This window comes from Podarcis liolepis, assembly GCF_965112155.1.
Source record: "Podarcis liolepis genome assembly, chromosome: 9".
Classification (NCBI taxonomy): domain Eukaryota; kingdom Metazoa; phylum Chordata; class Lepidosauria; order Squamata; family Lacertidae; genus Podarcis; species Podarcis liolepis.
In genome coordinates this window covers 9,813,528-9,829,796 of record NC_139564.1, presented here as the reverse complement: position 1 = coordinate 9,829,796, position 16,269 = coordinate 9,813,528, and the positions used below count along the sequence as shown (strand labels likewise).

The 16,269-nt window shown below is 43.7% G+C and overlaps 1 protein-coding gene across 11 annotated transcripts in view; it reads left to right on the top strand.

The window, feature by feature from the left end:
• Positions 1-16,269, top strand: part of SLC4A4 (solute carrier family 4 member 4) — a 197,194-nt gene that overhangs the window by 137,518 nt on the left and 43,407 nt on the right. For all 11 annotated transcript variants that reach the window (XM_083458605.1, XM_083458604.1, XM_083458612.1 and 8 more), the window contains 6 exons: positions 1,988-2,145; positions 5,421-5,508; positions 7,358-7,512; positions 8,076-8,189; positions 8,570-8,744; positions 15,249-15,382. In XM_083458605.1, the coding sequence (XP_083314731.1) occupies positions 1,988-2,145; positions 5,421-5,508; positions 7,358-7,512; positions 8,076-8,189; positions 8,570-8,744; positions 15,249-15,382 (824 nt within the window). The remainder of the gene's footprint in view (positions 1-1,987; positions 2,146-5,420; positions 5,509-7,357; positions 7,513-8,075; positions 8,190-8,569; positions 8,745-15,248; positions 15,383-16,269) is intronic.

The following is a 16,269-nucleotide window of genomic DNA, read 5'->3' as shown; positions in this document are numbered from 1 at the left end:
GTGGGTTAAACCACAGAGCCTAGGGCTTGCCGATCAGAAGGTCGGCGGTTCGAATCCCCGCAACGGGGTGAGCTCACATTTCTTGGTCCCTGCTCCTGCCAACCTAGCAGTTCGAAAGCACATCAAAGTGCAAATAGATAAATAGGTACCACTCCGGCAGGAAGGTAAACGGCGTTTCCATGCACTGCTCTGGTTCGCCAGAAGCGGTTTAGTTATGCTGGCCACATGACCCGGAAGCTGTACACCGGCTCCCTCGGGCAATAAAACGAGATGAGTGCCGCAACCCCAGAGTCGGTCACGACTGGACCTAATGGTCAGGGGTCCCTTGACCTTTTAAACATCTGGGTATGTGGACCACAAGATTGCATAATTGGACACAGTGTTTTCGTGATGCCAGGTAGCCTGTGAAATCCTCCAGGGGGGAGACTTGGTACGAGTGGTAAGAGATGGAAACATCGCAATATATCCAGTATGTGCTCAGTTTGCGTGGGCTTTCCGAAGCAAATGTGGTTTTGTGATTTATCCTCAAGGGATCTGCAGAACGTCACACGTGTTGTGTCGGCTAGAACACTAAGGACAAGATGAATAATTGCAGCTGGAATATCCTTCCAGCTGCACTTTTCAAAGAAGAAAGAGTAAGAAGTGGAAACTTCTCTGCCCTTCACTGGAGCATCTAGGAGTGTCACCTTAAGCTACTCTGAAATTTAGACCTTTTTCTCATGCAGTTTCCACCAGCAATCTATCAAGGTGATGGTAGGGACGTATTTCATTCCACAAACGTTTTTGCCTCCTTCCCCAGTTCTGCTTTTACCGTCAAACAGAAATGCAGCCCGGGCACTTCTGCGTAATACTGCACACGTAAATGGAACGCTCTTCTTGTTGCTGTGGCCATTATGGTGTGCTGCCATTATTAAATTGCAGTGACATATGGGTAAAAGGCAATTTGTAAATTAATAATAAACAGTATATCTGAACTGCCCAGTAGATACAATTGCATATATTACAAACTTACGTGTTGGTGTTAACTGGAGGAATTGAGGGTGGGATCCCGCTTGTGGAATGATCTCCCCAGTTTGGCACCTTCATGATACATCTTTAGGCGCCAGGTGAAAACGTTCCTCTTCAGCCAGGCCTTTGGCTGACTAATATTCTACAGCCTTTTACATCTGTCTATGGGAAAGGGAGGGACGCGGGTGGCGCTGTGGGTTAAACCACCGAGCCTAGGGCTTGCCAATCAGAACGTTGGTGGTTCAAATCCCCGCGACGGGGTGAGCTCCCGTTGCTCAGTCCCTTTACCTTTACCTATGGGAAAGGGAGAAGGATTATTGTTTTGTTGTTTTGTTTTAACTATTTCCTTGTTTCTGTCCTGCATTTTCTTCTGTGAACCGCCCTGAGATCTTACGATGAAGGGTGATATAGAAATCCACTAAATAAAAATAAATAATTAAAAATCTTGTTTTGTGAGTTGTACCTGGGAATTATTTACAGATGGGTAGCCGTGTTGGTCTGCCATAGTCAAAATAAAAAAATTCCTTCCTGTAGCACCTTAAAGACCAACTAAGTTAGTTCTTGGTATAAGCTTTCGTGTGCATGCACACTTCTTCAGATACACTGGGAATTATTGTTAATTATCACTGTTTGTACTTTTCTGCATTTCATTTCCATCATACCTCACTGTTTGCCGTCCACCTCTTCCCCTCCTAGCCATGCATGTATATGTCTATAGGTGTGCATATACTGTATTTTTTCCATGTATAAGACGACCCCCAATTTTTGACTAAAAATATTTTGGGGAAAAAACATTATCTCATACACAGGAAAATGTGGTAAATCTATATACCTGGCTACTGAAGATAGCATTCCATACATCTGACGAAGTGGCCTGTAGCCCACAGAAGTTTCTGCCGTAATTAAACTTCTTTGCCTTAAACCACAAGAGCCTTTTCGTTCTGACGAGACGCCTGTGTCTCTTCTCTTTCCCACGCAGCTGAAGAACAAGTTCATGAAGAAGTTACCTCGAGACGCCGAGGCCTCCAATGTCCTGGTGGGAGAAGTCGACTTCCTGGAAGCCCCTTTCATTGCCTTCGTTCGGCTGCAGCAAGCAGTTATGCTCGGTGCTCTTACAGAAGTCCCTGTACCTACCCGGTAAAGGAGCCTTTTCTTTTTTTTTTAATATACAGTCATACCTCATGTTACGATTGCTTCAGGTTACATGTTTTCAGGTTGCATCCTGCGGCAACCCGGAAGTACCGGAAAGAGTTACTTCCGGGTTTCGCCGCTTGCGCATGCGTAGATACGCAAAATGACATCACGCGCATGCTCAGAAGCGGCGAATCGTGACTCACGCATGCACAGACACACAGACGCAGGTTGTGTTCTTTTCAGGTTGCAAACGGGACTCCGGAACGGATCCTGTTCGCAACCAGAGGTACCACTGTATTTTGTAAATATTTTACATAACACATTTCAATTTAAACCTTCACCTTCACATTTTGGATTCTCGGAATCCCTTGACCTCCCCCTGCCCTTCTCTGGTTTTCATTGTCAATCCCTTTTTCTTCCAGCTTATCCCCCCTCCCCCAATTCAGTATACCGGTAAATATTATTAACTTTTCCATTGTGTTTTGTACTTTACAAGTATTAATCTAATCCTGCCAAAGTTTTTAGTTGTTTACATTGTTCTCTTAAATACATTATAATTTTTTCCCATTCTTTCTTCAACTTCTTCTCATCCTGGTCTCTGATTCTTCCGGTCAGTTTCGCCATTTTGGCGTAGTCCATCATCTTCACCAGCCACTCCTCTTTGGCTGGAACTTTATCCTCTTTCCACCTCTGGGCCAGTAATATTCTCGCTGCTGTCATCCCATACATAAAAAGTCTTTTCTGCTCACTCGGAATCTCTGTTCCTAAAATACCTAATAAAAAAGCCTCTGGTTTTTCCACAAATGTTATTTTAAACACTAGGAGCCTTTTCAAGTCCATGGTTGTATTAGCATTACTTAAGTCAGAAGAAGGGGGGGAAGGAAGAGAGAGCATTCATATTTAAGAAAATTGCAGTTTTAAACTAAGGAATAACAACAGCAACAAAAAGTGTTCTCTATAGACAGGAGAGAGCCAGCAGTAAACCACACTGTGCAAGTTGGAGTTAATTCCTTCTTAGCAAAAACAGGATCTGCACAGGAATGCCAGGCCTAATGAGCACAGCAGCTCCTCTCTGCTTGGTCTTGCCCCCATGAAGCAGTTCCTGAGACTGAAGGTCCCCATGTCCCCACAGCTCCGAGTTAAGGAGCCTTTTCTCCCTCCCTCCCTATTATTGATCCTGTTTTCTATTATTAAAAGGCAACTACGCGGCATGCCAAAATATTTTTTTTTTTTATAAAATTTTTATTGGTTTTACAGATTTTTTAAACACAAACAAACACATAAAAAACCAACAAACACGTATAATTTCATAACATTTTTTCATAAACTTCTTTTCCGGGACTCCCCCATACCCCCCCTTTCTGCATCCCAATGTCCAAAGTATTTTTTAGCAACTTCTAAATAAACCTTTCCAACCTCTGTCATCTTAGTTATCTCTATAATCTGACCTTATATCACTGTATCCCTTTGTTCCTGAAAACCACGACACTCTAATATTCATCAAGTTTATAATAGTCCTTAAGATAACTTTTGAATTTTCTCCATTCTTCTTCCGTCTCTTTTCCTTGGTCACGGATTCTGCCTGTCATCTCGGCCAGCGTCATGTAGTCCATCACTTTCATCTGCCATTCTTCCAGAGTGGGTAGATCTTGTGTCTTCCAATACTTTGCGATGAGTATTCTTGCTGCTGTTGTGGCATACATAAAGAAAGTTCTATCCTTCTTTGACACCAATTGGCCGACAATGCCCAAGAGAAAGGCCTCTGGTTTTTTATAGAAAGTACTTTTAAGTACCTTTTTCATTTCATTATAGATCAATTCCCAGAAAGCCTTAATCTTTGGGCATGTCCACCAAAGGTGATAGAAGGTACCTTCAGTCTCCTTACATTTCCAACATTTGTTATCGGGCAAGTGATAAATTTTTGCCAGCTTGACTGGGGTCATGTACCACCTGTAAACCATTTTCATAATGTTTTCCTTTAAGGCATTACATGCCGTAAATTTAATACCGGTGTTCCATAACCATTCCCAGTCAGCTGACACAATGTTATGACCCACGTCCTGTGCCCATTTGATCATAGCCGATTTGACTGTTTCGTCCTGTGTATTCCATTTCAGTAACAAATTATACATTCTTGATAAATTCTTAGTATTGGGTTCTAACAATTCAGTCTCTAGTTTTGATTTTTCCACCTGGAAACCAATTTTCCTGTCTTGTTTGAAAAATTCCATTATTTGATGGTATTGAAACCAATTTTGTACTTTATGTTTCAATTTCTCATGACTTTGTAATTTCAACTTATCTCCATCCTGTTCTAAAATTTCCCAATACTTCGGCCATCCGACCTCCATATTGAGTTTCTTCACTGCTTTGGCCTCCACTGGTGACACCCATCTAGGGGTTTTGTTTTCCAACAGATCTTTATATCTTATCCAAACATTAAACAGTGCTTTTCTAACAATGTGATTTTTAAAGGCACTATTGACTTTGTCATACCATAAGTATGCATGCCAACCGAAAGCATTGTTAAAACCTTCCAGGTCCAAAATGTCTGTGTTCTCGAGGAGCATCCATTCTTTCAGCCAGCAAAAAGCTGCTGCCTCATAGTACAATTTTAAGTCCGGCAGGGCAAAACCCCCTCTTTCTTTAGTGTCTGTCAATATTTTAAATTTAATTCTGGGCTAAAACGCGGCATGCCAAAATAAAACAGGGTCATGCCGGAATGTCTGATAGACATGACATGATAGACATGACACAATAGACATGATAGACATGACACAAAAATGGAAGAATGAAAAGGAAGAGGAAATAAGCAAAATTCAGTTACATTAAAGTTCTGTAATTACCCGATGGGATGACCAACTATTGGAATCGGCCACTTCATCTTAAGCAGGGATTTGGTCCCAACCAAATTAAGCAGGTTGATGGAGAAGCGCTTTTCCCACATTGCAGAGGGTTTGAACACATGGCCCTGTGGGTTCCTTCCAGTCCAGTCCTACAATTCCATGATTCATAGCCTTCCAGTTTCCTTGGATCGCTGTCAGATGTTAAGATTTTTTTATTAAAGTTTTTCTGACGTTAATGATATAACAAGTTCTGCTATATCTTCTTGTTGTTTATTAATGTCCAACTGATACAAATTCTATGAATCTCCATGCTCCATTGCTTTTATCTAATCTGGTGGTACATATTTTACTGAAGATATACTGTGCTGGTTTTTTCCAAAGTGAATCATGACAATATTTGTTTGTTCTTTCTTTTTCCTCCTTGGGGGTCAGGTTCCTCTTCATTTTGCTGGGTCCCAAAGGCAAAGCTAAATCGTACCATGAGATTGGCCGAGCCATCGCTACCTTGATGTCTGATGAGGTAATCTCCCGTCTGTGTTGCTGAGTGCAGTTCACTTAGAAGTAACCAATATTTGCATTATTGTTGTTATTATTATATATTTACCACCCTTCATCACAATCTCTCAGGGTGGTTCACAAGATAAAAGCTTTCGCTTTTCTAGCCACAGCCTCAAAAGAGCCAATCTTGCAATACTTCCAGGAAATGTTCAGGGTAGTCTTCTGCGAATTTCCAGGAATGGGAGATTTTGAAGGCTGTTCCATGCATTACATTGGATAAAGTGTTCAGCTTGCCACCAAGTGATAGGAAACAGCAACCGATCTTGACTGTCTAGAAGCAGAACTTTCTGGCACGGTGGCAGTCCTATGTCTTTGAACACAGGTGTCCACCAAACATCAGTAAAATGGCAGGATGGAGGTAACTTCTAGGCAACAGGTGGCCGAGGAGTAATTTCCTTGCCTATCACTCCCCCTTCAGCTCCTCACACCCACTTTATTTCCAGCTAGGTTCAGAGCAGTGATGTGGGGAGCAAACTTTTCCAGTGCTTTATTTTCCATGGAAAATTCTCTGTCCCATAATTTCATTAGTAGCAATGAACAGGTGAAAAGGACTAACTTCAAATGCGATATTAGCTGAGCTTGGTTGTTCAAGTGTTTGCTAAATACAGGTAAATTAAACGTCCTAAATTAGATCACTCTCCAGGGCATCAGGTACTGAACTAAAATTTTTGAAATCCCAATTAAACTAATTTGCACAGGAACATTTTCCAATTGCTGGTTCAAAGACCAGAAATATAAACCCAGCTGCAGGGGCAGCAGGAGTAGCCCGGGAAACTGTTGCACTGAAAAGTGGTCGGTGCAGGAAAAGTTAAGGATCCCTCTGCTGCTTCCTCCTTTGCTGAAAAGATATTGCCAGCTTTTCCCCCATTAAGCAAAAGCTCTGCAGAATAAAAGGTAATGTGGCGTTTGCTCTCCTAGGTGTGTGACATCATACTGGGTTCATAAGGAAAGGGTTAACTAATGGTAAAATGACTAACCAATGGGAACCCAAGGGAAGGAGTTAGAGTTAGAGTTAGGGTGGTTGAGAAGTCAGTCTGGAGTTAGAAGAGACAGAGAGGATAAGTCTGTGGGTTGGGCTAGTCTGATGTGAGAGAGTGAGAGACTCTGTTAAGAGGAGTCAGTCAAACAGTTGATATAATCAGTCAGAAGGTATTAGGAAGGTATAGGCCGGTAAAGAAACTAAAGTTAAGAAACTGACAGGAATATTATCTGAGAAACCACAAACTTGTTAATGCTTATAAAATAAACTTGTTTATTTGGTTCAGTTTTAACAACCGTCTGGACTCAGTGTTTTACCCGAGAGTAATGGGTTGGTGGCAGCGGGGAAGCGAGCACAGCGGTGGCACAGGGATCAATAGACTGTTAAATTTCCGGGGACCCTGTGTGATCGCCACAGGTAATCTGTCAGTTTGGCTAGTGGCAATTTGACTAGTGCTCCATAGCAGGGAGAAACCATAGCTCAATGGATAGTGGATGTGCTTTGGGTTTTGAGGACTGCAGATTTAATCCCCAACGTCTAAAACAATCAGGTAACAGCTTATTGGAAAGACCACAGCCTGAAGCCCTGGAGAGTTGCTGCCAGGCAGAAGAGAAGAGTGTCAGGCTAGATGGACAAAGAGGATGACCTCATAAATGAGGCGTCTTTCTGTGCACCTGTAGAAGGTCAAAATAAAAAAAATTCCTTCCAGTAGCACCTTAAAGACCAACTAAGTTAGTTCTTGGTATGAGCTTTCGTGTGCATGCGCACTTCTTCAGATACACTGTAGAAGGATTTGCTAGATGGCAACCTTCCCTTTCCTTCCTATGTGCAGGTGTTCCACGACATTGCCTACAAAGCGAAAGACAGACAGGACCTGATCGCTGGGATCGATGAGTTCCTGGATGAAGTTATTGTGCTCCCCCCAGGGGAGTGGGACCCTGCCATCAGGATAGAGCCCCCCAAGTCCCTCCCATCTTCAGACAAAAGGTAAGAGAGGTGCATATGTCGCATTAAGATTAAGGCATGCCAACTTTTTCAACTTTCACATTCCAAAATCGAGGCGTGCCAAAAAAGGTTGTATCAGGACTTGGGATATTTTGGTTAAATTAATAGAATTTGGTTTTGCTTGGTAAGTAAAATGTGTGTAAAATTGCATAGGAATCATTAAAAATGATTGCCAAATACTTGCAGTTATATGTACTTATTTGTTTAGTATGACCCGACATTTTCATAAGGTAAAATTAAAATTCTTTGGTTTCCCAAAAGCAATTTATGTGTTTCTTTGTCAAACCTAGACTTGCCAAGGTAAATGTCCAGTCACAAAAGTAATAGCATATTTGAATTCCTCACCCCCTCAAAAAACAAAAAACCCCACAGAATTTTAAGACCCCGTCACTGGATATGGTTGCGGTAATTAAAGTTTCACTGCCTAAAATGGGCACGCCTTAATGCCACGTGCCTTGCCGCAGTTGCGGCACCCAAAGTCACAGGCCAAAGATCCTGGATATATGGAAGCCCAGCTGAATTATCATTTCTTTCTTTCTGCTCAGGAAAAACATGTATTCGGGTGGTGAGAATCTGCAGATGAACGGGGACACTCCACATGACGGGGGAAATGGAGGTGGGGGGCACGGGGACTGCGAGGAGTTGCAACGAACTGGCAGGTAAGTGACAAAAGTCTGTGTGCCGATACGGGGCATCTCACTAGATTGCATTGGCACACAGGCTTCTCGGTTCCAGATTCTCCTTTTGTGCCTTGACTCATGTAATTGTGGCGCATGGTTCTCCAGTGTGGTGTAGTGGTTAAGAGCGGTAGACTCATAATCTGGTGAACCAGGTTCGCTTCCCTGCTCCTCCACATGCAGCTGCTGGGTGACCTTGGGCTAGTCACACTTCTCTGAAGTCTCTCAGCCCCACTCACCTCACAGAGTGTTTGTTGTGGGGGAGGAAGGGAAAAGGAGATTGTTAGCTGCTTTGAGACTCCTTCGGGTAGTGATAAAGCGGGATATCAAATCCAAACTCTACTTCTTCTTCCCCTTGCTAGATTCTGCGGTGGTTTAATCAAAGACATCAAGAGGAAAGCCCCTTTCTTTGCCAGCGACTTCTATGATGCATTCAACATCCAAGCCCTGTCTGCCATTCTCTTCATCTATCTGGCTACTGTAACCAACGCCATCACTTTTGGGGGCCTGCTGGGAGATGCTACGGACAACATGCAGGTGAGCCATGGCTCGAGGCAGTTCAAACTTCTGCAACTGCAGTAGTCTGGGCTTGGTCAAAAACAGTTTTTTTTCTTTTTTCACAACCACTTCAAACAGCACAGCCTTACGATCTGCTGTGCAAAGAAAAACAAAACAAGTATGAGATGCAAGAGTTATTGCGCCAGTGTCCTGTTTTGAGTCATGGCGTTGCACTGGTCCAGTGACAGGGAAGCGGGTGGCGCTGTGGTCTAAACCACTGAGCCTCTTGGGCTTGCCGATTGGAAGATCGTCAGGTCGAATCCCCATGACGGAGTGAGCTCCCATTGCTCTGTCCCAGCTCCTGCCAAGCTAGCAGTTTGAAAGCATGCCACCGCAAGTAGATAAATAGGTACCACTGTGGTAGGAAGGGAAACAGTGTTTCCGTGCACTCTGGTTTCCGTCACAGTGTCCCATTGTGCCAGAAGCAGTTTAGTCATGCTGGCCACATGACCTCAAAAGCTGTCTGTGGATAAACACCAGCTCCCTTGGCCTGAAAGTGAGATGAGCGCCTTTCACTGGACTTAACTGTCCCGGGCTCCTTTACCTTTTTTTAAACTGGTCCAGTGAGACACTTGGGGTGTTGCACCTGTGCAGCAGTTTCAGGTGGTGCAAGATTACCTGTGCTGCGTCAGCTGCAACTTGAAAAACCTTGCATGCATCGGATATTGGAGGAAAGTGGGCAGGGCACCGGGGCGAAAATGCTATAAGCAATCTTGTATATGCCAGCAAGATCAGTAACGCCACAGTTTGCAAGAACAAAACAGAAGTATTCACTCAAACAAGCACTAAGGATGATAGCCCAGATTGGCCACAATACTCTAACTAGGTTAAACAGCACCAGGCAGAGATCAATGAATGCTGAATCTCTAAAGAGAGTGCTGTCATGATTCAAGAGTATTGGGAAGGTACGTTCCCTGATGAGGAAAGCTTCCTAATCAATAACAAGCATGGCGGAGCTGCGTTGCTCACTTGGCACAGGTTGCGTCACTGCCGGGTACTAGGATAGATAGGGGCAAGGCGGTGGTGAAGTCAGTGTGGTGCAAATGCGCTGGCAGAGACAGTCTAGTGCTCTCCATTCTGGTGTTTGTCAACAATGTAGAGGGAAGTCAGGTGAGTAGGACAGTCCCACCATGCTATCCACTACTTCCCCATATCCCATGCATGCCGTATGCTGTTGTAGTTGTATAATCAGGGGCACAGAATGCACTCTGCACATGCTCTTGACCCATCACTCTTCACTTTACAAATCTGTCATGTGTTTTAGGACTGAACATTGATATTCGGAAGTGGTTCTGGGTCTATGTCTATGTCACAGCACTCCTGTATTGAGCCCTGTCATATTCTCGGCATAGATTTAATCAGGCTCCCAGTGTTCCCACCAGAAGGGAACAAAGGAGGCTATCCATAGAAAGTGATTTGCCTTTGAAAAAAGAAACTTCCTGCTGGCGTGCATGGAGTGGAAAAAAAGAAACCTTTTCAGTTCCACGTTGAGTCTGCTGCAAATCTAAACAAAATTCATCTGCTTACATGAAACTCCAGGAGATGGGGAAATAAATCAGTGTCAAGTACTGTGAATGCCTCCTTCGCCTCCCTATCACTGGCCAAATATTTGTTCTCAAAATGAAGGAAGTTAGCTTAACAAAGAACTCTCTGGTTTCTTTACCTCGAACAAAGCTTCCTGGTCTGTGAGGCTTTGCTACTAACCTTCAATTTTTATAGCACATTCCCTTTTTACATTTGGCTTAGTTTCAGCTGGATGTTGTGTTGTGGTGTGTGTGTGTGTGTGTGTGTGTGTATGTATGTACACTAGGTTGGCTCCCCCCCCTGTGCCCCCTCCAATCATTGTGTTCAGTGGAAATATTAAATTCCTTGACATTTAAATGAATTGTGCAGAGCAAATCACCCTGCATGAGAAGTGTCAATCCTGAGTGTAGGTTATTGTACCTTCAGAAGTCATAGTCAGGCATCATTGAAATTAATTCTTGGCCAGGGCTAGAAAGTGAACTACTTGGTCTTTTGCCCTGAGCTCAGAGAAGTGCATTTGGGGAGAACATGGAAAGGCACAGTAACTAAGGAGATGATGACTAGTGCTAAACAGTGATCTCTCTTCTTCCTACTTTGTTGTTGTTGTTGTTGTTGTTGTTGTTGTTGTTGTTGTTGTGTGCATATGTGGCAGGGAGTTTTATTAATGCTGCTGTTTTTCCTGGGATCCAGCAAAAAGCCAATTCAGTTAGCGGCTCATTCAGCCCCAGAACCATGGGGAATAATTAATCTTGAAAAGGTCTAAAGCCTGTAGCCCTCTAGTTCAGCCTTTCTCAACCTGTGGGTCCCCAGATGTCCCCAGATGTTGTTGAACTACAACTCCCATCACCCCTAGCTAGCAAGGCCAGAGCTTAGGGCTGATGGGTGTTGTAGTCCAACAACATCTGGGGACCCACAGGTTGAGAACCACTGCTCTAGATGATTGTTGGACTCCAACTCCCATCAGCTCCAGCATGGCCAGTGCTCAGAGATGATGGGAACTGTAATTCAGCAGCAATTAGAGGGCCACAGGTTCCCCAACCCAGGCCAAAAGCAAATCCACACAAAGTAGAGTACCACCAAAAACACTCGCCAGTCTTTGGTGAATGATATCCTAGTAAAATCCGGGCAAAGTTAGAACTTTAGGCTGTCTGTTGGATCCAGTGTTAGTTCTCTAGGATAGGCAGACAGATGAGGAAGGAGGTCAAGCAGACTGGGCTCTAGGGTGGAATCCATATGATGAGCCAGACAAGCAAACAAGTCTGTAGACCTCACCGCCACCCACTGCCTCCAGGGAAGCATGGAGAGCTGATTTAAGGAAGCCTCGAGCTGGATTTCACTGAAAACTGTTCTGTTTTGATCAACAGCCTCTGCAGTACAGAGGCAAGGCTCCAGTAGCACCCTGGACAGCTCCTTACAGGGCTCAAGTTGAATCCTCCATATGAGCAGGGCTCAAATGTTGCTTCAGCAACAGTTGCCCTTCAACTGAGCCTGAAATAAGAGCTGGTGTAACTTTTTGTGAGAGTAACCTCTTAATTTAAATGGGCCTACTTTGATTCCAACAGAGCAGGGAAGACTGTGGTTCCATTAGGGCTTCTGAGCTGGAGTCAGTGGAAGTCAACATGACCTTGGGCCAGAGAGGTAGAACCATAATGGGTGCCTCTTGCACAAGCACCTTCTGGTTTACTGTTCAACTTGGACTGACCCTGGGGGCAGTTCCCTCTCCCACTGACTCCCTGGCTTCATGCTCCAAAGAAGGGGAACCTGACCCCAGGGACGTGAAAGATATGTACTCAAAAAGTCTGAGCAGCTCATGAGGCTCAGTCTGGTCCACAAGAAAGAGGTGGAGCCAGGAAAATGGAACAATGGAAAGCAGGCACAAAATTAGCGACACACGTAGCATTATAGAAGAGCCAGATTTCTGCATCAGTCACCTGGATCAGATGAACATGAGCAGCACAAAGGCATAGTGGGAGATCTATACTGCACCCCACCAACACACACTGGGCGCAACTGTCTCTCATTCAGGGCCAGTCCATGTGTGTTTGTAGTATTTTCATGGGGGCCTGCACACATAAAATCCAGTGTACAGATATTTAAATCACACAGTCATTTCCAAGATTTTTATGTAGCTAAACAACCACATCCAGGTTGTTAAATGTTGAGTGTTGCATACATGTAGTCCATATGCAAACATTATTCTCACAGGTGAGAGTCCACCTGGCCCAGAGTTAGGTCAGACATTTCCACTGGGTGAAGCAGGAAGCAGGTGTGATCCTCACTGTGTGTAGCCTCCGCAACAAACAGAGCTTTGCTCGAACTGGGTCAGTGCAATTTGTAACTGCATTCTTTCCTCTCTGTGTTCAATGAAACTACACTATTTACATTTGCTGACGCACTGTAACGTTTCCCTTATCTCTGCAAACAAGAGTTTTGAGGAAAGTGGATTCTTAGGAGCTGTGCTACAATTCGGTGTATTGTATTCCTTGTATAGTAGTTTGTTCAGTATTAGCACTGGCTCAGAAATACTTGAGGCATTTATCATTGCTATGTCCAGTATTTTGATTCTGTAACACAGAGTGAGGATGTTTGCTTCTAATATGACTGGCGGTTTTGGTTTCCGAGTCCTTGGATCAAGGCTTTGCGTTTCTGAGAAAGCAGGGTTCTTAGACATAGAATATCTTCTTAGAGATGGAATAGAATATTGTGTAAATCAGAATTGAAGGTACTTTTATTTGTTAATAAATAGGATTAACAAATAGGCCTTTAGCTTTTGAATTTATCATTTGAATGTGTAAAAAAAAAATGTTAAAAGTGACTGAGGTGAGTTTAGGGGCCCTTGGGATGATGGATCACATATAACAGGCTGAAAATTATTGCTCAAGGGGTCAGGATGTGGGCCTCACTCACAATTACCATCTACAGGAGCCAGCCAAGGACTCTGAAATGTGCAGTATCTGGCCACTTCCAAGTGCCTTCAGCAATGTAGTTCTCTCTTTTATTGCTTTTTATAACTTCTGCTGCTAAGAATTTTGCTTACGTTTAATTAAATAAGGTCAGGCAATCCATCCAATTCCAGTTTTCTTCTCCCCCCCCCCCCACATAAATATTCTGTACAGGTCCTGGAGGCTCTGTCAAGTATCTTTTTTATTCATTCCGCATATTTACAAACTGTAAAAGGAAATTATGGCGTCCACAAAAGTTGGTATCTGTGACCTGCTGAACTACATTCTTCACATTGCTGCATGGCACACAACATAAGGCTTGTTTGCTTCGCAGTGTGTAACAAAGCCATGTTTATGGGAAGACAAAGAAACTTGAAGGAACTTCTTTTAAAAATTGAACTTCACTCTGCAAAAACCCTTCTCCTGCTGGACACACTAATTCAAGGATTGGGGAAGTTGCACAAATAGAGGGGTTTCTGATGAAACGCTTGGCCATGGTTGGAAAATGCATGTGAAATATGTTTAAAAGTTGCTTCCTGCCTGGGTGAAAACTCTGAAACTGGAGCTGAAAGCTTCCATCCTTAAAATGGACAATAAAAACCACATTCATACATGGCACTAAACCATGGTTAGTGTTAGTTGGCACATTTCCGAGTACGTTTCTGAGCACAATTCAAAGTGTTGGTGTTGACCTTTAAAGCCCTAAATGGCCTCGGCCCAGTACACCTGAAGGAGAGTCTCCACCCCAATCGTTCTGCCCAGACGCTGAGGTCCAGCGCTGAGGGCCTTCTAGCGGTTCCCTCACTGCAAGACGCAAAGCTACAGAGAACCAGGCAGAGGGCCTTCTAGGTAGTGGCACCTGCCCTGTGGAACACCCTCCCATCAGATGTCAAATAGATAAACAACTACCTGACATTCAGAAGACATCTGAAGGCAGCCCTGTTTAGGGAAGCTTTTAATGTGTGACATTCTAATGTATTCTTAATCTTTGTTGGAAGCCACCCAGAGTGGCTGGGGAAACCCAGCCGGATGGGCGGGGTACAAATAACAAATTATTATTATTATTATTATTATTATTATTATTATTATTATTAGCCAGCCGTGTGTGAAGTGTTGGGCTTGCACACTCCTCTTCCCTCCTCTTACTTGGCCAGGAGGAGCACTTGGCCAGGGTTTAGTTTCACCTTTGCAGAATTCTGGCTTTCCATTATGTTGTGGATTTAATTATTTTACAGTATGTTGCTATACCTCAGGGTGGCTGGGAGAAGCTTTAAAATCGCCCGTCTGCTGCGTTCTCAAACATTTAGAAGCTGTTAGGCAGAGAAAGCCAATCTTGTAATATTGGGGTTTTCCCATGTTTTACGGATTCTAAGCTAATTTCTTAATTTTTTAAGGATGACTTTTTGTTGTTTCCGAACATTTGGAGGGTAGAAATGGCTCTCGGTCTCCTCGATTTTCCTCTTGCTGTTAAATTTAAATATGTATATGGTGACATCCTAGCATGTGCTGGAAATGGTTTGTGATTATTATTATTTGTGATTATTATTATTAGTATTTATTAAATTTGTACATATCTCAATATTCATGGCCATATCTCAGATGCCAAAAAGATAACTCTTGTACTCATTGAGTTGTGGTCATCTGCTTTGACTACGTCTACTACTACTACTACTACTACTACTAATAATAATAATAATAGAATTTGTTTAGTGCTTTAGAGTGTTCAAAGTGTTTTTCAGTGCTTATCTTATTGCAATCCTTACCAACAAGGCAGAAGGTCAGTATCATTGTTCCCAAAGCGTAGATGCAGGACAGAGCCAAATCTGTGCGAGAAGTTTGCCTGAGATCACCTAGTTAGTTTATGTTAGAGTCGCAGCAAATTCAAGGGAAAGGAATTAACTGTGGTTTGTGGGTTGTTAATTCTGCCCTATGCAATCATTGCTGGTACTAAAAGAATAGAGTGGAAGACGAACTGGCTTCTGAAATGTATTTACCCTTTTCATTCTTCTGGTTCTAGGGCGTGTTGGAAAGCTTTCTGGGCACTGCAGTGACAGGAGCTCTCTTTTGCCTTTTTGCTGGCCAACCACTCACTATTCTGAGCAGTACTGGGCCTGTCTTGGTCTTCGAAAGGCTTCTGTTTAACTTCAGCAAGTAAGTAAGAGAGAAGGTGGCGATGGTGGGCAGCTGCTGCTTGCAACAAAATGCCCTGGATCTACTGTGCTTGTAATGTGAATGTTTCCTGGTGCAAGTTACTGTAATTATTTTGCAACACGGTAGAGTTATGAAACACAGAGGGGCAAGAGAGCTTTCATCATCACACTTCCTGTCGCAGCTATTTCTAGATTAGCACACAAGGAAATGCAAGTTTCTGCTGTGCATTCCTGTCTGGTTCCTTCTCCACCAAGGAAATCTTTGTTGGAAACCAAAGTCCCCTTCCACAAAGGAATTGCTATTTTCAAGTTGGCCACGCATTTAACACCAGTACTGCAAGCAGGACAGAAAATAGTTCAGGATCTGATGGTAGATCTCTGAGTGATCTGCAGTCTATCAGCAAAGTTGTCGAGTCCCAATTGCAGCAAAGTTAACATTCATATTTGTTGCTCCATCCAATTTTATCACAGAACCTAGGGTTTGCGGATCAGAAGGTCGGCGGTTCGAATCCCTGCAATGGGGTGAGCTCCTGTTGCTCAGTCCCTGCTGCTGCCAACCTAGCAGTTCGAAAGCCCATCAAAGTGCAAATAGATAAATAGGTACCACTCTGGCGGGAAGGTGAACGGCATTTCCGTGCGCTGCTCTGGTTTTCCAGAAGCAGCTTAGTCATGCTGGCCACATGACCCAGAAGCTGTACGCCGGCTCCCTCAGCCAGTAAAGCGAGATGAGCGCCACAACCCCAGAGTCGTCCACGACTGGACCTAATGGTCAGGGATCCCTTTACCTTTACCTGCCCACCATGGGGAGGAGAAGGTTGCTCAGAGGGGGAAAAAGCTGAAAAAAGTTCCCAAGCCCTGATCTAGCCCAGAATTGTCTGTTCTGGTTGC